The 14,720-nt window shown below is 42.2% G+C and overlaps 1 protein-coding gene across 7 annotated transcripts in view; it reads left to right on the top strand.

Moving 5' to 3' along the window:
• The window catches only part of Cep20 (centrosomal protein 20), a 76,894-nt gene that overhangs the window by 51,491 nt on the left and 10,683 nt on the right, over positions 1–14,720 (top strand). For 5 of the 7 annotated variants that reach the window (XM_076577804.1, XM_042283490.2, XM_076577807.1 and 2 more), the window contains 3 exons: positions 6,314–6,511; positions 7,970–8,054; positions 12,010–12,143. In XM_076577804.1, coding sequence (XP_076433919.1) covers positions 6,314–6,511; positions 7,970–8,054; positions 12,010–12,143 — 417 coding nt within the window. Of the gene's footprint in view, positions 1–631; positions 2,167–6,313; positions 6,512–7,969; positions 8,055–12,009; positions 12,144–14,720 lie in introns of those variants that run through there. The other 2 variants (XM_006983861.4, XM_076577806.1) reach the window with 2 other exon arrangements.

Below are 14,720 nucleotides of genomic sequence, written 5' to 3' on the forward strand. Positions count from 1 at the left end.
CTAATTTCCTGAGCTGCTGACCATGTATTTGGGCAAAGTGGTTTCACAAAATAGGAATGAATGCCTGACTGAATGAGATCTTTCTAAAGTTACAGATCAGATCTACCCAACATGGGATAAAATTAGACTAGTCTAAAATGAGAATAGATTCCTCTAAGAATTTGATATTAAGTGTCTTCTGCCATTACTTTCTACTTTTGATGTTGTGGCAAAGTTTCTCACTTGAACTAGAGCTTGTTGATTTGGCTCATCTGGTTAGACACCTTGCCCCAGGGACCCCCCAAGCCAACATTTACATGGGTGATGGGGATCTAGACTCAGCTCTTCAGACATATGCAGCAAGCACTTTACTCACTGAGCCATTCTTCTACATTGATTTCAAACTTTTAAAACTGCTACCCATATTCAGAAATATCTCAGGAGCATTTATGGTGATGCACAATTCTCATCTCAGCACTTGGGAGGTTAAAGAAAGGAGCACTAATTCAAAGCCACCCTATGTACTTCAGAGAAATCTTGTGGTGGTGCATACTTTTTAATCCCAGCACTCTGGAGGCAGAGGCAGGCAGAACTCTATGAGTTCAAGGCCAGCCTGGTCTGCAAAGTGAGTTCCAGGACTGCCAGCACTGTTATACAGAGACTCAAAGGGGAAGGCAGGCGAGGAACAAAGCCAACCTTAGGAAGAAAATACATGTATCTTCCTGAGGCAAATTTAATAAAAAGCAAAAAAGAATTGTACAAGTATGGTGGCACTCACCGGTAAAATTCCAGCACTGAGACAGAAACAGGAAGACTGTTAGTTCAATGCTAGCCTGGGCTACAGAGTGAATGCCCAGACAGCCTGGACTACACAATTGAGGTCGAAAAACAAAACAGTGATTCTTTTTAAGTCTATACTTCCTATTACATTTCACTTCCTTGGAAATATGCTCACTGGCATCCACTAATAAATAGACTTCTATTATTGGGCTGTCTTATTTATTAAGCAGTGCTCTTTATCATGCAAGAGAAGCCATGAGGCACAATGAAACCCATTCTTAAGAGTTTATTAAGGGAAGGGAATAGAAGGGGTGTGCATAGGCCTGTGGAATGACCGTGCAGGAAGAGAGGAGAGAAATAGGTGGAACCTGCTTTTATAGTGCCCCCCACATGCGTTTATGGGTTTATGTAACTAGGCCAGGCATGTGCATAGATTATATGATCATGCAGCACACCACAGATTACATAGGATGTAAGGCCCTACACTGGGGGAGTAGCTAGGAATTCTAACAGGTTGTCCAGAATTTTAAGGGTCCAGTTTTAGAATCTAGGTCAAGATTGCTTCTTATTTACAGTGTCTTTGGCTACCCTGGAGAGCCAACTGTAATCATACTGTCTCATACCGTTTTGAATGTATTATTCCCATGTTCTTTTTTTCTTCTTGTAAAGCTACATCTTATTCCTTTATCAGTTATTTCCACAAATAGCTCAGGGACTACAAATGTACTTGGTATTAATTCCAGTGTGGAGGGCAGGCTTTGAAGAGACATGGGCCTAGGTTTAGGTATCACCTCCACCATCTCCAGGTGATCTTAATGAAAGATCGTTGACTATTGAAAATTCAAGTTTCCTTCTCTGTAAAATGGGCATCATTAACCTGAGGCGTGTAAAGGCTTCCTAGTGAGTGCCCTGGAAGACGAGAGGTGCTATTCCTCACACCAGCATCCGGGAACTTAGCAGAAAAACCAACTCTCGGTCATCGACTCCGAAAGACCCAAGGATGAGTCAGAGCAGTCTGTTCTGACACGTCTTCCAGGTAACTCTGACGCTGGATTGAGTCTGGGAGGCCGTACCATCCACAAGGCCTCTCCACACTGAGAAGAGCAGCCAGCACCTTAACCTCCAGGACTGCAGCAGCACCCACCGGCAACGCTGGGGAACTGATTCGCTCTTGGCTCCGCCCTTTCCCGTATCAGGGCCCGCCTCACACGCTCGCTGATTGGTGAAGCCTCTGGAGGCGGCTCGCCAATCACCCGACAGCAGACACAGAAACGGTCGAGGTTGCGCCTGAAGAGAGCAGTGCTCCTATTGGTTGGAGATTACGCCACAGCGCCGCGCGTACGCGCAGCCGAAGGTGTGCCATCAGCGGCCGTTGAAAAATGGCGACTGTTACTGAGTTGAAAGCTGGTGAGTGCGCCGAGGGGACGCTTGCCAGTGGGAAGCGTCGCGCCTTCCGTCCATGATAGGGATAGGACGGAAGGAGAGCGCGCGGAACACTGGCTCGGCTCTTTTCGAGGTCGTTCTGAGGTGGCGGGGCCCACGGGGAGTGACCGTTGCGCATGCGCTATGGGCGGGCCAGACTTAGAGCTGGGGGAAAGGACTGGAATCTTTAGTTTCTGAGAGGGTTGCAGGTCTGTTTCTCAAGACGTCTGGACATCTCTCAGAACCCCGCTGAGCCGACAGCGCCAAGGCTAGGCCATGTGTTCAGGGTTTTTGACCATGACAAAGTGATTATGTGCAGGGCTATGGGTTCCATCTCCAGAACTGCAAAAACAATGAGTAGCCATCAACGACACGTGTTTACTGTTAACTCTGAATAGTAATTGTAGTTAATGTTTGAGTCGTAATTGTAGTTAAGATTCAGTGTGGTTATCCTCTCTGTAAGACACAACTCATCCAACAACTACTTGATTGAATGTAACAAATCCTCTGTCCATTTCATACATTGGGGAGTTGAGGTGCCCAGAAGTGGAATATTTCACCCAAGATAATTTAGGTACAAGTAAACTGGTGTGGAAATCCCGTAAGTACAGTAGCACACCAGGCGTTAATCACCATGCTATTCTGCTAAACAATGAATAAGCCAATGGTAGTGGAAATTTGGAGAGGACGAAGTAGGGTAGTTTGGAGGCTTTAATGCAGTAACCATGGACTAAATGTGTATTGGAGGCACTGTGCTGGTGAGCAGGTCAAAAACAGACATGCCTCAGTCCTCAGGAGGGATTTCACGTGAATCATTGGAGCCCTTCTGGGAGTGGGGTATACATAACACGTGTGATGTTGTATAAATTTCTCATGGGATTTCAAGAAAATTTGGTGGGAAATAAGTCGGATTAAGATTGGTTCCTGCTTGTCCTCTGCTTCTGGTCCTTCATCTTTTCTACTGCTTGAATAAAGACTTGAAGCTGGGGGCGGTGGTGGCGCACGCCTTTAATCCCAGCACTCGGGAGGCAGAGGCAGGTGGATCTCTGTTAGTTCGTAGGCCAGCCTAGGCTACAGAGCGAGTTCCAGGAAAGGCGCAAAGCTACACAGAGAAACCCTGTCTCGAAAAACCAAAAAATTAATTAATTAATTAAAAAAGATTGGTTCCTGAAGAAGTATTTATGGTAACAGCATTGTAAGCATAAAATACAAAGAGTAAAATAATAAAGAATGAGAGTGACACCCTGAAGGTTATGGGTGGCCCCTATAGATTTAGGGGCCTCTTTACGTTTTTTGTTGGGTTTTTTTTTTTTGTTTTGTTTTTTTTTCTGTATTCTCAGGCTCTTAATATGTTCTGTGTCCAAGAGAAATGTAATGAAAACTTGTTTCCTAATCAATGATCTTCTATTTTATGGGCCTTTTACTCATTTAAAGCACTCTCCCATCTCACCTAGATCTTTCTCTGAGAGATAGAGTTCATTGCTATGGAGAAGGCAACTAAGACATGGGTTAGGAATTTGCCACCAACTCATGAAGGACATGCTATGTTTCCCAATTCCAGCTTCATTACTTTTCATTTTCTGCTAAGATTGAGGCTGTACTTTGTGTACTTCAGAGTAATTGGGACAGGATGGTTGCCAGTAGAAAAGAATCACTCCATTTAATTTCCAAAGATGGAACTAGAGAACAGGGGTTGTGTTATGATCCTAAGAGTATGATAAAGCTTTCCTTTTATGGGTCTGTTACAAAGTATAATTGGTTGACAACTGCAGTTAGTATACCTGTAGAAAGGTTGAAGGGATGAATGTTTTAAAAACAAAGGAGAAAGATGAAAAGTCTAAGAATATATCTTTAATTAAATGGGCAAGGATGTTGTTATTTACCAAAGCTTAGGAACTTTGCTGTATGTAGCTAAGTGGATAAGCTGTCTTATGAATTTTAATTATTGTAGCGTATTAATAATGCTTTTGCCATTGGCAGAGCAAAGTGCACTGTTAAACTACACTTGTTAGCTGGGCAGTGGTGGCGCACACCTTTAATCCCAGCACTCAGGAGGCAGAGGCTGGCAGATCTCTGTGAGTTTGAGGCCAGCCTGGTCTACACAAAGCCAATTCCAAGACAGCCAAGGCTACACAGAAACCCTGTCTCAAAAAAAAAAAAAAAAAAAAAAAAAAACCTACATTTTTTTTTTCACCAATAGTGTAAGGCACTATTGGTATTATATATTTGTAACATTTAGTGAGCTCTTGCTGTATTCTAGGCATTATATTGATTCTTTAGAATTGCCATTTAGCCACAAAAGACTATTTGAAAAGGGAAGGTTCCAGATTACTGTTAAGGGATGGTGACTTTTAAAAAATTGATTCTTTGTGGATTTCACATCATGCATACTGATCCCATTCATCTCCCCATCCCTTCATATCTACCCTATGCCCTTGCAACCTCCCCCGCCAACATAAAATCAAATTTAAAAGAAAAAAAAAACATAACATACCAAAAAAAAGTCTCAGCATACATCTTTATTTGTAAGTGTTCATTCCAGTGAGTCATTGGTCTGGTTTAAGGCCTCTCGTTTTGCTACCATCTTGACACTGGACCCTCACCAGGACTCCTCTTTAATATTCTGTTGTTGCCTTGTATCATGGAGATCCTGTAGCTTTGGGTCTTCAGGTCCAGCCCCTTCACATACTTCAGCAGTTCATAGATGAGGTGGATGTTGGGGTGGGCTAACTCAAAGCCCTGGTTCTAGGCCTGGGTAGTAGCTGGGTTGGGATGTATATACTCCTGACTCCTTAGGTTAGCAGTCTAATTACTCTTTTTTTTTTTTAAGATTTATTTTTGTCTTTTCTGTTTGTCTTTGTCTCTGTCTGTCTGTCTGTCTGTCTCTGTGTGTGTGTGTGTGTGTGTGTGTGTGTGTGTGTGTGTGTGTGTACACATGTGTACAAGAGTGCAAGTTGCCTGAGGAGGCCAGTACCCATGGAGTTACAGATGGTTGTGAGTTGCCCATGTGTGTGCCAGGAAGTAAACTGAGGTCCTCTGACAGAACAATATGCATTCTTAACTACTAAGCCATCTCTTCAGCCTCTCGTATTACATTTCTAACCAGGCTTGAAGTTTTAAAATCCTACTGTTGGGCTAGGGATATAGGTTGCCTATCATGCATGAGGCCCATGAGGCCCAGCAACACATAAATTAGGGTGGTCATGTACACCTGTAATCCCAACACAGTCTACAAGAGGATCAGAAGTTCAGGGTCATGCTCAGCCTACATAAGAAGTTTAAAGTTAGCTTGGGTTACGACGTAGATATGAGGCCCATGCTGGTCTGACTTCCCAGCCTCCCAAGTGCTGGGATTATAGGAATGTGCAACATTTCCAGCTCTAGATCCCTTAAAGCAGAACAAAACCAAAACCCAAAATACTTTTTTCATTAAGAATCAGCTATGGGGGTTCCAGGACAGCCAAGGCTACAAAGAAAAACCCTGTCTGGAAAAAACAACAATAAACCAGTTATGGATTTCAGCCAGGAGTGTGGTGGTGCACACCTTTAGTCCCAGCACTCAAGAAGCAGAGGCAGGCGCATCTCTGTAGTTCGAGGCCAGCCTAGTCTACAGTGTAAGTTCTAGGACAGCTAGAACTACATAATGAGACCCTGTCTTGAAAAACAAAACCAAGTCAGCTATGAATCTCAAAAGTATCATCAACAGTAATGATATATTCCTCTTTTTGTGGAGGATAGTTGTTTTCCATAACCATCTTTCTGGACTAAAGGCTATTAGTAATGTCTGGGTCCCCTATAGATTGGCAGACACTTGAAAATCTGTGGGAGATTGGAGTGTAAGCAAACTGTAATTCTGTTCACCCTTTTCTCCCCTACCAAACTACAGTCCCTAACTAAAGATACAACATGGATAAACTTGAATTTGGACAAATACATTGAGAATGGATTATTATAATATGGAGACTTTAATTTTTACAAACATAGCGTATGATATTGATATAATTGTTCAACTTGCTCTTTAAACTAAGAGCTGTATTTGTGTCATTTTCCTTTTAAACATTATTCTTTAGCACATACCTGAAATTTCAACATTTAGTTTATAACAGAACCATTTATGTTTTATATTTAACAGTTTTAAAGAACACCTTGGAAAAAAGGGGAGTGTTAGGACATTTAAAAGCAAGGATCCGTGCTGAAGTTTTCAATGCCCTGGATGATGATCATGAACCCCGACCATCATTGTCTCATGAAAACCTTCTAATTAATGAATTAATTAGGGAGTATTTGGAATTCAACAAATATAAGTACACAGCCTCTGTCCTTATAGCAGGTAAGTGGTTGTTCATCTCTGGAAAAAAGCTCTGCTTTACCCTTTTTCTAATTCTTAGAAAGCAGTTAGCCTGAATATGTAATTTCATTATTATGTCATGCAGGTGACTGAACACTTAGCATCCCATGGGCTCTTGTCATAGCATGAACAGGTTTTGGTGAGCTTTATGCTGTTGGGGAAAATAAGAGCTAGGACCTTCCATTACAGGTTCTCTATGTACTATTAAGCACACATGCTCATAAAGGATAATGATTTTGATATGTTGAGGATCTCTAAAGATCTATTATCAGTGTCTATTTCCCTCAGTTTGTTGCAGCTGGTCATTACCTAGGTATCATCCCTAGGATGAAATAGTGACAGTGCTCATTCCATATTTTAACTTAACACTTAATTCCATAATTAAGTGTTTTAGATTGGTATGACTGCTAATGCCTATAATCTTAGAAACTCAAGGGACTAAGGCAGGAGGACACTGCTTTAAAATACAAAATAGAAAAGCACTGGGTCTGTAGCTAGCTCAGTGGGAGAACACTTGCCTAATATGTGAGGCCAGAGGCTAATTCACAGCACTTGTGGAGAGTAGAGAAGAGAAGAGAGACTGAATTTCTGTTAATCAAGTTTGCCTTTTCCAGAGTGCCATATAAGTGGAAGCCTACAGAACATGCCTTTTGACACTGCTGCCTCACTTCACCTAGTAAAATACACTGGAGGTTCAGTCATGTTGACTTTGACCCTGTGAATAAGAAAATGCTGTGGCTGTGCCATTTCATCTGCTCTTGTAGACATTTTTAGTGATATATACTTTCTGGCAGCAGTGAATCAAATCCTCAAAAGCATTTACTTGGAAGTTTTTGTGTGAACATCATTTTATTTTTGTAGATAAATAACTAAAGATAGAATTGCCAATTGTCTGAGAAGTGAATGTTTCCCTTCAGGTAATAACTGCCACTGCTTCTGAGTGGCTCTACCATTTCACTTTCACCAGGGAAGTGGTGGCTCACACATGTAGTCCCAGCACTCAGGAAGCCACAGCAGAAGAATCAAGGTCACCTAATGAATGTGAGGCCAGTCTGTGCTAGAGTAAGACTCAGTCTAAAAATTTAATAATTTTAATTTTAGAATTGCTATCCCTAAATGTATATATTTTTTAAATGAATTATTTAGTATTACCATGTGTTTAATCCATAGGCATCTTAGGAAGCTTACTGAAGTCCAGCTTTATAGTTTTAGATTCAGAAACCATATTACCAAAGTGAGTATGTGGTAAGCTGTAATTAAGTTCTACATTTAATTGCATTGGAATATGCTGACATCATAAAGTCATATGCAGTTTGATCTGTCAACATTCTCCCAAAGTCTGAGAAATGTGTATACCTAGCAGGTGTGGTTATTATCAAAGTTGAATTTGCCTTTTTGATTAATAGACTTAGTGTTTTCCTGAATTTTTTTCCCCCCTAGAATCTGGTCAACCCATAGTTCCATTGGACAGACAGTTTCTCATCCGTGAACTAAATGCCTTTGAAGAATCAAAAGATGACTCAATGTAAGAAGTTTTTAAAAGAGGTTTACAGATGTTGTATTCAGATTCAATTGCATAATACTAGCTATGATTCATTTTAATCCAGCAGGAACTTACTTGGGTTTACTGTATGTTATACACTATATGAGGTCCAAGAAGTGTGGCAGCAAAGTCACCTGAGCTCTCTGCTGCAGCTGAGCTTGCTGTGTCTTCAGAGGACTGAATACCTAACCAGCTACCCTGCCTCCCTCTTTCTTTCTTGAGAACTTTTCCCCCAATTTCTTTCTTTCAGTGGTAGTAATTGAACCAGGGCCATGACTGCTAAGGGTGCAACACACCCTGTACCCCTGAGCAGTCTCCTTGGCCCAGCCCTCTACTTCTTTCTTTTTTAAACTTAAAAAAAAAATGTGTTTATGTGGACGGGTATTTTGTCTGCATGCATGTTGTTCACCACATACATGCCTGATTTCCTTAAAGGCTTTGGAGCTGGAGTTATAGGTGGTTGTAAGCCAACAAGTAGGTACTGGGAATTGAAGCTGGTCCTTTGGAAGAACAACCAGTGCTCTTAACTGCTGGGCCATCTCTCCAGCTCCCCCTTCATCATTATCCCCCCACACCCTTACTTCTTTCTAAGGATTGTTCTTGGCCTCCTGATCTTTTTCTCCTTTCTAAGGCTTTGTTCTCTCCTCATTGCTTTCTTCACTCCAGTATAGGAACAACAATAACCGAAAAGCCCTCCCATCAGCTTCCTCTCACCCTACTGCTTACATTCTTTCATTGCCAGACCTCCTTTGTCTGCCCTCTGCTTTCATGTTACCGTCCATCTCTTCTGCTGTCTGCATCGTAAATACTCCTCCGCATTTACACTGATCATTTCTTAGTTCTTTCCCTGTGTTTAATACCTTACATTTTCCCAGAGAGTCCCTAACTGGCTTATTAGTTTGTACCTAGTGCCTGAGTGCACATCTCAGTGCAACCTTTCCTAGTGGAAATTTCTTAGAAGACTTATGTTTTCTTGAATTTGTTGAATTTTTTCATTTGTTTTTATGATAGAATTATGTTTGTCTTAACATGAACTGCTGTACATGTATGCCATTTAACCTAACTCCCTCATCGTGGGCACTGAACAAGTTCTGTCTTCTACTTTCATTTCTTTTGCACACCTCCCCACCGCACTCTTGAGTCTCTAGTGAGGTCTGTATAGGACAAATGTGCTTGTTTTCCTGAGTTGGGGCTCACGTGTCCACTGACATTTTAAATGCAGTGTGTCCAGAATACAGGGGTGTTCTTTTTGCCTCCTTACACCTTCCTCATAGGCTTCTCATGTAGCTGTTCAGGTTTTAGGATTTTTTTGGTTTTTTCAAAATAGGTTTTCTCTGTGTAACTGCCCTGGCTGTCCTGGAACTCGTTTTGTAGAACAGGCTGGCCTTGAACTCATTGAGACCCACCTGCCTCTGCTTTCTGAGTGCTGGGATTAAAGGCGTGAGCCACAATGCCTGACTGCTGCTCAAGTTTTAAAGGTAGAGTCCACAGCTGTGTGTATTTTCTTCCACTTATGAGAGAATTGTATTGTATATATACATCTCTTTTTCAAACACTTGAGTTCCTTTTATTTGGGGGGAATTGTATTTTGTCTCAATTTGTTTTTATCTACACATAATGTAAGGGTGTCTATTGAAGGCTCTCTCTCTGCCTCCATTTCTTTCCATGTAGAACCATGTCTTCCCTTTTGTTATGAACAACTGTCATGTTCTTGTGTCATTGTGGATTATTTATTCCTGTATCAATGAGGGATTTTCCAGCATTTTACTATTGTACCAAAACCTATCTGACACATGGTATAATGTGGGATACTGCTGTAGATGCTGTAGATGTGGCAGCACACTATTTTCTGTAGTGTTCCCAGAGAGTGACGGGAATATTCTATAAGATGCTCACAAAAGGTCATTGAACCACATTCCCTCTTGGTCATTCATGATGTGCATAAACAGAGCATGTGCCCCCAAGAAATCCTGCCACAGAAAAAGCCTTTGTCATCTAAATTGGTAACCAGATTTATTTGGTGAAGAAATCTTTAAGGGGGCGTAGTCCCCATTCTGTAGAGAGAGTGGTCATGGGTACAATAATCACTGCATTTGAGTGTTAAGCAAAACAAGGCAATGCTTTATACATTTGGACAGTTTTTGAAATGTGTGGGAAAAAAAGTCTCTAAGAGTAGCTGTCTTAGTGTTCTGTTGCTATAAAGAGACACATGACCACAACAACTCTTTTTTTTTTTTTTTTTTTTTTTTTTGGTTTTTCGAGACAGGGTTTCTCTGTGCAGCTTTGCGCCTTTCCTGGAACTCACTTGGTAGCCCAGGCTGGCCTCGAACTCACAGAGATCCGCCTGCCTCTGCCTCCCGAGTGCTGGGATTAAAGGCGTGCGCCACCACCGCCCGGCTCACAACAACTCTTATAAAGGAATGCATTGAATTGGCTTGCTTCCAGTTCCAGAGGTTTAGTCCATTTTCATCATGGTAGGAAGCATGGCAGCACACAGGCAGGCATGGTGCTGGAGAAGTATCTGGAAGTTCTATATCTAGATCTCCAGGCAACAGGAAGAGAGGAGGTGCTGGGACTTGGGCTTTTGAAACCCCAAAGTCTACCCCCAGTGACATACTTCCTCCAACAAGACCACACCTACTCTAACAAGGTTACACCTCCTAATCCCTCTCAAGTAGCACCGCTCCCTGATGACCAACATTCAAATATATGAGTCTATGGAGGCCATTCCTGTTCAGACTGCCACAGTAGCTACCGGTGAGCAGTTGGGTATGGGGTCATTCAAGCAGAAGGCATTAGTTTGCAGTTAGCAGGTGTTGGGAGTGAGTAGCTAGCTGTAAGATTTTTTTTGTATCCCTAGCTCTTTGGTAGCCTCTGAGACAATTGCCTCAGATGAGCAAGTTAAAAAGGAAACTGGTGACCAGCTTTATTTCCAGAATGTGAGGGAACACGTTGCAGCCTTTCAGGGAATTTGGGGGTGTGTATGTGTACATGCTGGAGACCAGACTTGGGCGCTTTTTTTTTTTCTTTTGGGTTCTTCGAGACAAGGTTTCTCTGTGAAGCAAGCAGTCCTGGCTGTCCTGGAACTCACTCTGTAGACCAGACTGGCCTTGAACTCACAGAGATCCACCTGTCTCTGCCTCCTGAGTGCTGGGATTAAAAGCGTGCACCACCACCACCACCACCCGGCTAAAACTTGGGGCTTTGCACATGATAGGTGAGTGCTTTCCCACTGAGCAGCATGAGCCACCACCACCTGGCTGCAGCCAGTGCTCTTAACCGCTGAGTCATCTCTCTAGCCCTCTGCTTGCACCCTTTAAGAAAGAGAAATATCTGTGAGTTTCAGGAGACCTTCCAAGGTCTGTAGCTGGCGGTTGGCAAAAGCAGGATTTGAAGGCAGACCACATGCTTTCTAGGCGTAACCTTGACAAGACAGTGGATGGTAAACCAGTTTTAGGTTCTAGGAAGGTTTTCAGGCTGGGCTTGGAGTTGAAAAGCTGAATTCCAGTGGGTTGATTATAGTTTCATTTCAGTTTAGATGATTTTAATGGTGTTAATATTTTTTCTGGGGGTTTAAAAATTCTCACTCAAGAGCCAGGCAGTGGTGGCGCATGCCTTTAATCCTAGCACTCAGGAGGCAGAGGCAGATGGATCTCTGTGAGTTCAAGGCCAGCCTGATCAACAGAGTGAGTTTCAGGACAGCCAGGGCTACACAGAGAAACCCTGTCTGGGGGAAAAAAAAATTCTTACTCAAGTTAATTGGTAGTTTTAAACTGAGAGTGACCATTTGCCACTTGGATAATAATCCAGTGTCTTTTGCGACTTAGTGAGTTAGGTGCATTTACGGTGTCAGAGTTTACCTTTAAAGCAAATGTCTTAAGCTTTTTCTACTTATGAGAAGTGAATTGATTTTGGTTTTGCCTTCTTCCTGAAATAGTCCTCTGTTGTATGGAATTTTAGCCCATTTCTTGCGTGGTCCTCCAGATGACATCCAGAATGTGTTTCTGACAGAGTCGACACTCCAGCCTCCAAATAGGCATCCCAGCTGGAAGCCCAACAGAAGACCAAAGGGTAGGCGCTTCTGACATTCTTCTTTTAACTTCATTGACTTTATTCTCTGGAGCTTTTGAGTCCTAGCTTAATTGTGCTTACGTCTAGTCCAGTGTTAGCCTGTCTTACTTAATTAACCTCCAGAAATCCAAGTGCTTTGGGGAAAGAAAACCTTGACTGGACAAAGTGATGATAATTTCAAAGTCAAGGTCTTGAAAGAAACTCTGACTTTCACATCAGTGTGGTCTTTTGGAATAGCCTGTCTTACCACACTATAGTTTTCTTTGAAATCAAGAAGTCTTCTCCCACCTCCCACCTTTCCCAGACTGAAAAATACAAGGCAAGATTACTACTATACAGAGAAGCCATGTCTGTGTGTGCTATTACATTTTCAGGATACTTTCTGTAGTAGATGACAGTTACCTACAGATAACAGATTCTTTTTCAAAATACTTTTGAGACAGGCTCTCACTCTACTTCTGCTGTCCCAGAGCTTACATCAATCTTTCCTCAACCTCTTAATACCAGGATTAGATGCATGAGCCTTTGAATCCAACTCAGAATGCTCATCTTTAAAATGAACTTTTAAAGTAAAGCATGGTTGCTCAGGCTTGTAATCTAGGCAATGAAGACTGAAGCAAGAAGATCTTGAGTTCAAGGCCAGCCTGGGCTACATAATAAGACCCTGTCTCCAAAAATAAAACAGATAGGACTAAATAAATAAGAAAAATAATAAAGTGAAATGAGCTTTTTGTTGTTTTGATCACGTTGGCAGCAGGTTCTGAGTTGATTGTTTGAAATGAGTGCATTGTAGATGGGTGTTTTCTCATGTGGTAGAGTTGGCACTCTTTCTCAAGGGGTGGTTACAAGTGGGGTTCAGGCAGCTAACATGAGAGTTGAAATAAATTCTTAATACCCAGGATGCAAGTTGCTCTGTGAAGTTTTGTAAGGTTCTGTGACCAACGCTGCCATGTGAGTGAGTTGGTGCCTCTTAAGTTCTAAAAGTGACATACTTGTGAATCAGGATAACGTTATTTGTGACTTGACTGGTTTTATCGTCTGTTGTGATGCTGAGCTGACTAGGTTGGACAATCATTCCTACTAACTTCCAGAGAGCCAAGGCTGCTGTGACTCAGTACAGGCCAAGGTTCAACACAAGGCTGCCATCCAGATAAGCCAGAGCATGAGTGTAGGAGCTTTCTAAGCTCATGCCAGAAATCACTAAGGCTCAGATCCTAGAGCAAAATACTATTTTATCAATACTTAAAATGCAAAATAAACCACTAGCCATGTCAATACATATAGAAACTTCTGAAATTCTCGAGTAATGTAAAGTTCCCTTTAACGTCCTCTGCCATGCCCATCCTAACTCCCCAGATCCCCTCTCTTTCTTGGAAGGTGCTCCTGTTGACCTTTTATTAGTCACTATGGACTGATTCTGTGTGTTTAAGAATCTGCATGTGTGTTACCTTGCATTGTGCTTGTGGAACAGTGGGTCTGGGTCCCTGTAGTGTGGTATTGTCACACCTCTTATTTTACTGATGAACTAGGGCTAAGGTTTTGAGTTTATAATTTGTAAGTTGTATCTTTGTCTGTACATACAAATATCTCGCCTGTGGAGGTGCCTAAAGCAGAATTGCTGGTTCACAGACAACATAGGCATATTTAAACATATGATTCATACTATTTAGTCCCCTAGAAAGGCTTTACTAGTGTTTACACCTAAGAAGAATGCATGACAGTTCCTGTCCCTCTTGGTTGCTGATGACACATTAATATAGTTAACATAGCAACCACAAGACACTGATTTAGTCTCATGAAGAAAAACAAGGTTTTGAGAAGTAACTTCTGGTTTGTAAATGTGTTAGAATCTCCTTAATATTAGTGTTAATGGCAGTAGAGAGTTGAAAGTGAGGAGAGTAGTCATTAACTAGGGTCAGTTCTTCTGATCACCTTCCTGTGCAGGGAGAGAGGAAGGGGGGGAGGGGGAGGAGGCAAGCAAGCTGAGGAGTGAGACATGCTTAGGTGCACAGTGCTACTAGCAGTGTGGGTCCAGTCAGTAAAGTGGCTTTGGGCACCTGCTTTGTAGAAAGCTCCAGAGAAAGCTCGTAAGTGAGGGTGGCTACAGAACTACAGGGACAGTGATTTTACAAATTATTTTCTTTTTTGTTGTTTATTTGTTTTTTTGAGATGGGTTCTCTGTGTAGCCCTGGCTGGCCTGGAACTAGCTCTGTAGACCAAACTAGTCCTGAACTCAGAGATTCACCTGGCTCTGCCTCCATAGTGCTGGAATTAAAGGCTTGCATCACCATTCCTGGCTTACAAATTATTTTCTTCATCATCACATTTTTTTTTCCTGGCACACAGTGACCTCTTTGTGCAATGCCTTGAGAAGAGCCCTCAGCTATAGATCATCATTTGTGGTTGCTCTGAGTCCACATGACTGCAGGAGCCACGTGGCTCCACTTGACAGCTCATCTGGCTTTAGTGGAAGGTATAAGGTGCTGGCGAGGATCACATAGGCACCCACCTTCAGAAAGATAGCCTGTCTCCTAGTCCTGTGCTGAGTGGATGTGATCTTTGAGGCAGAATAGGTTT

This window comes from Peromyscus maniculatus, chromosome 8 (genome assembly GCF_049852395.1).
Source record: "Peromyscus maniculatus bairdii isolate BWxNUB_F1_BW_parent chromosome 8, HU_Pman_BW_mat_3.1, whole genome shotgun sequence".
In the NCBI taxonomy this organism is placed as follows: Eukaryota; Metazoa; Chordata; class Mammalia; order Rodentia; family Cricetidae; genus Peromyscus; species Peromyscus maniculatus.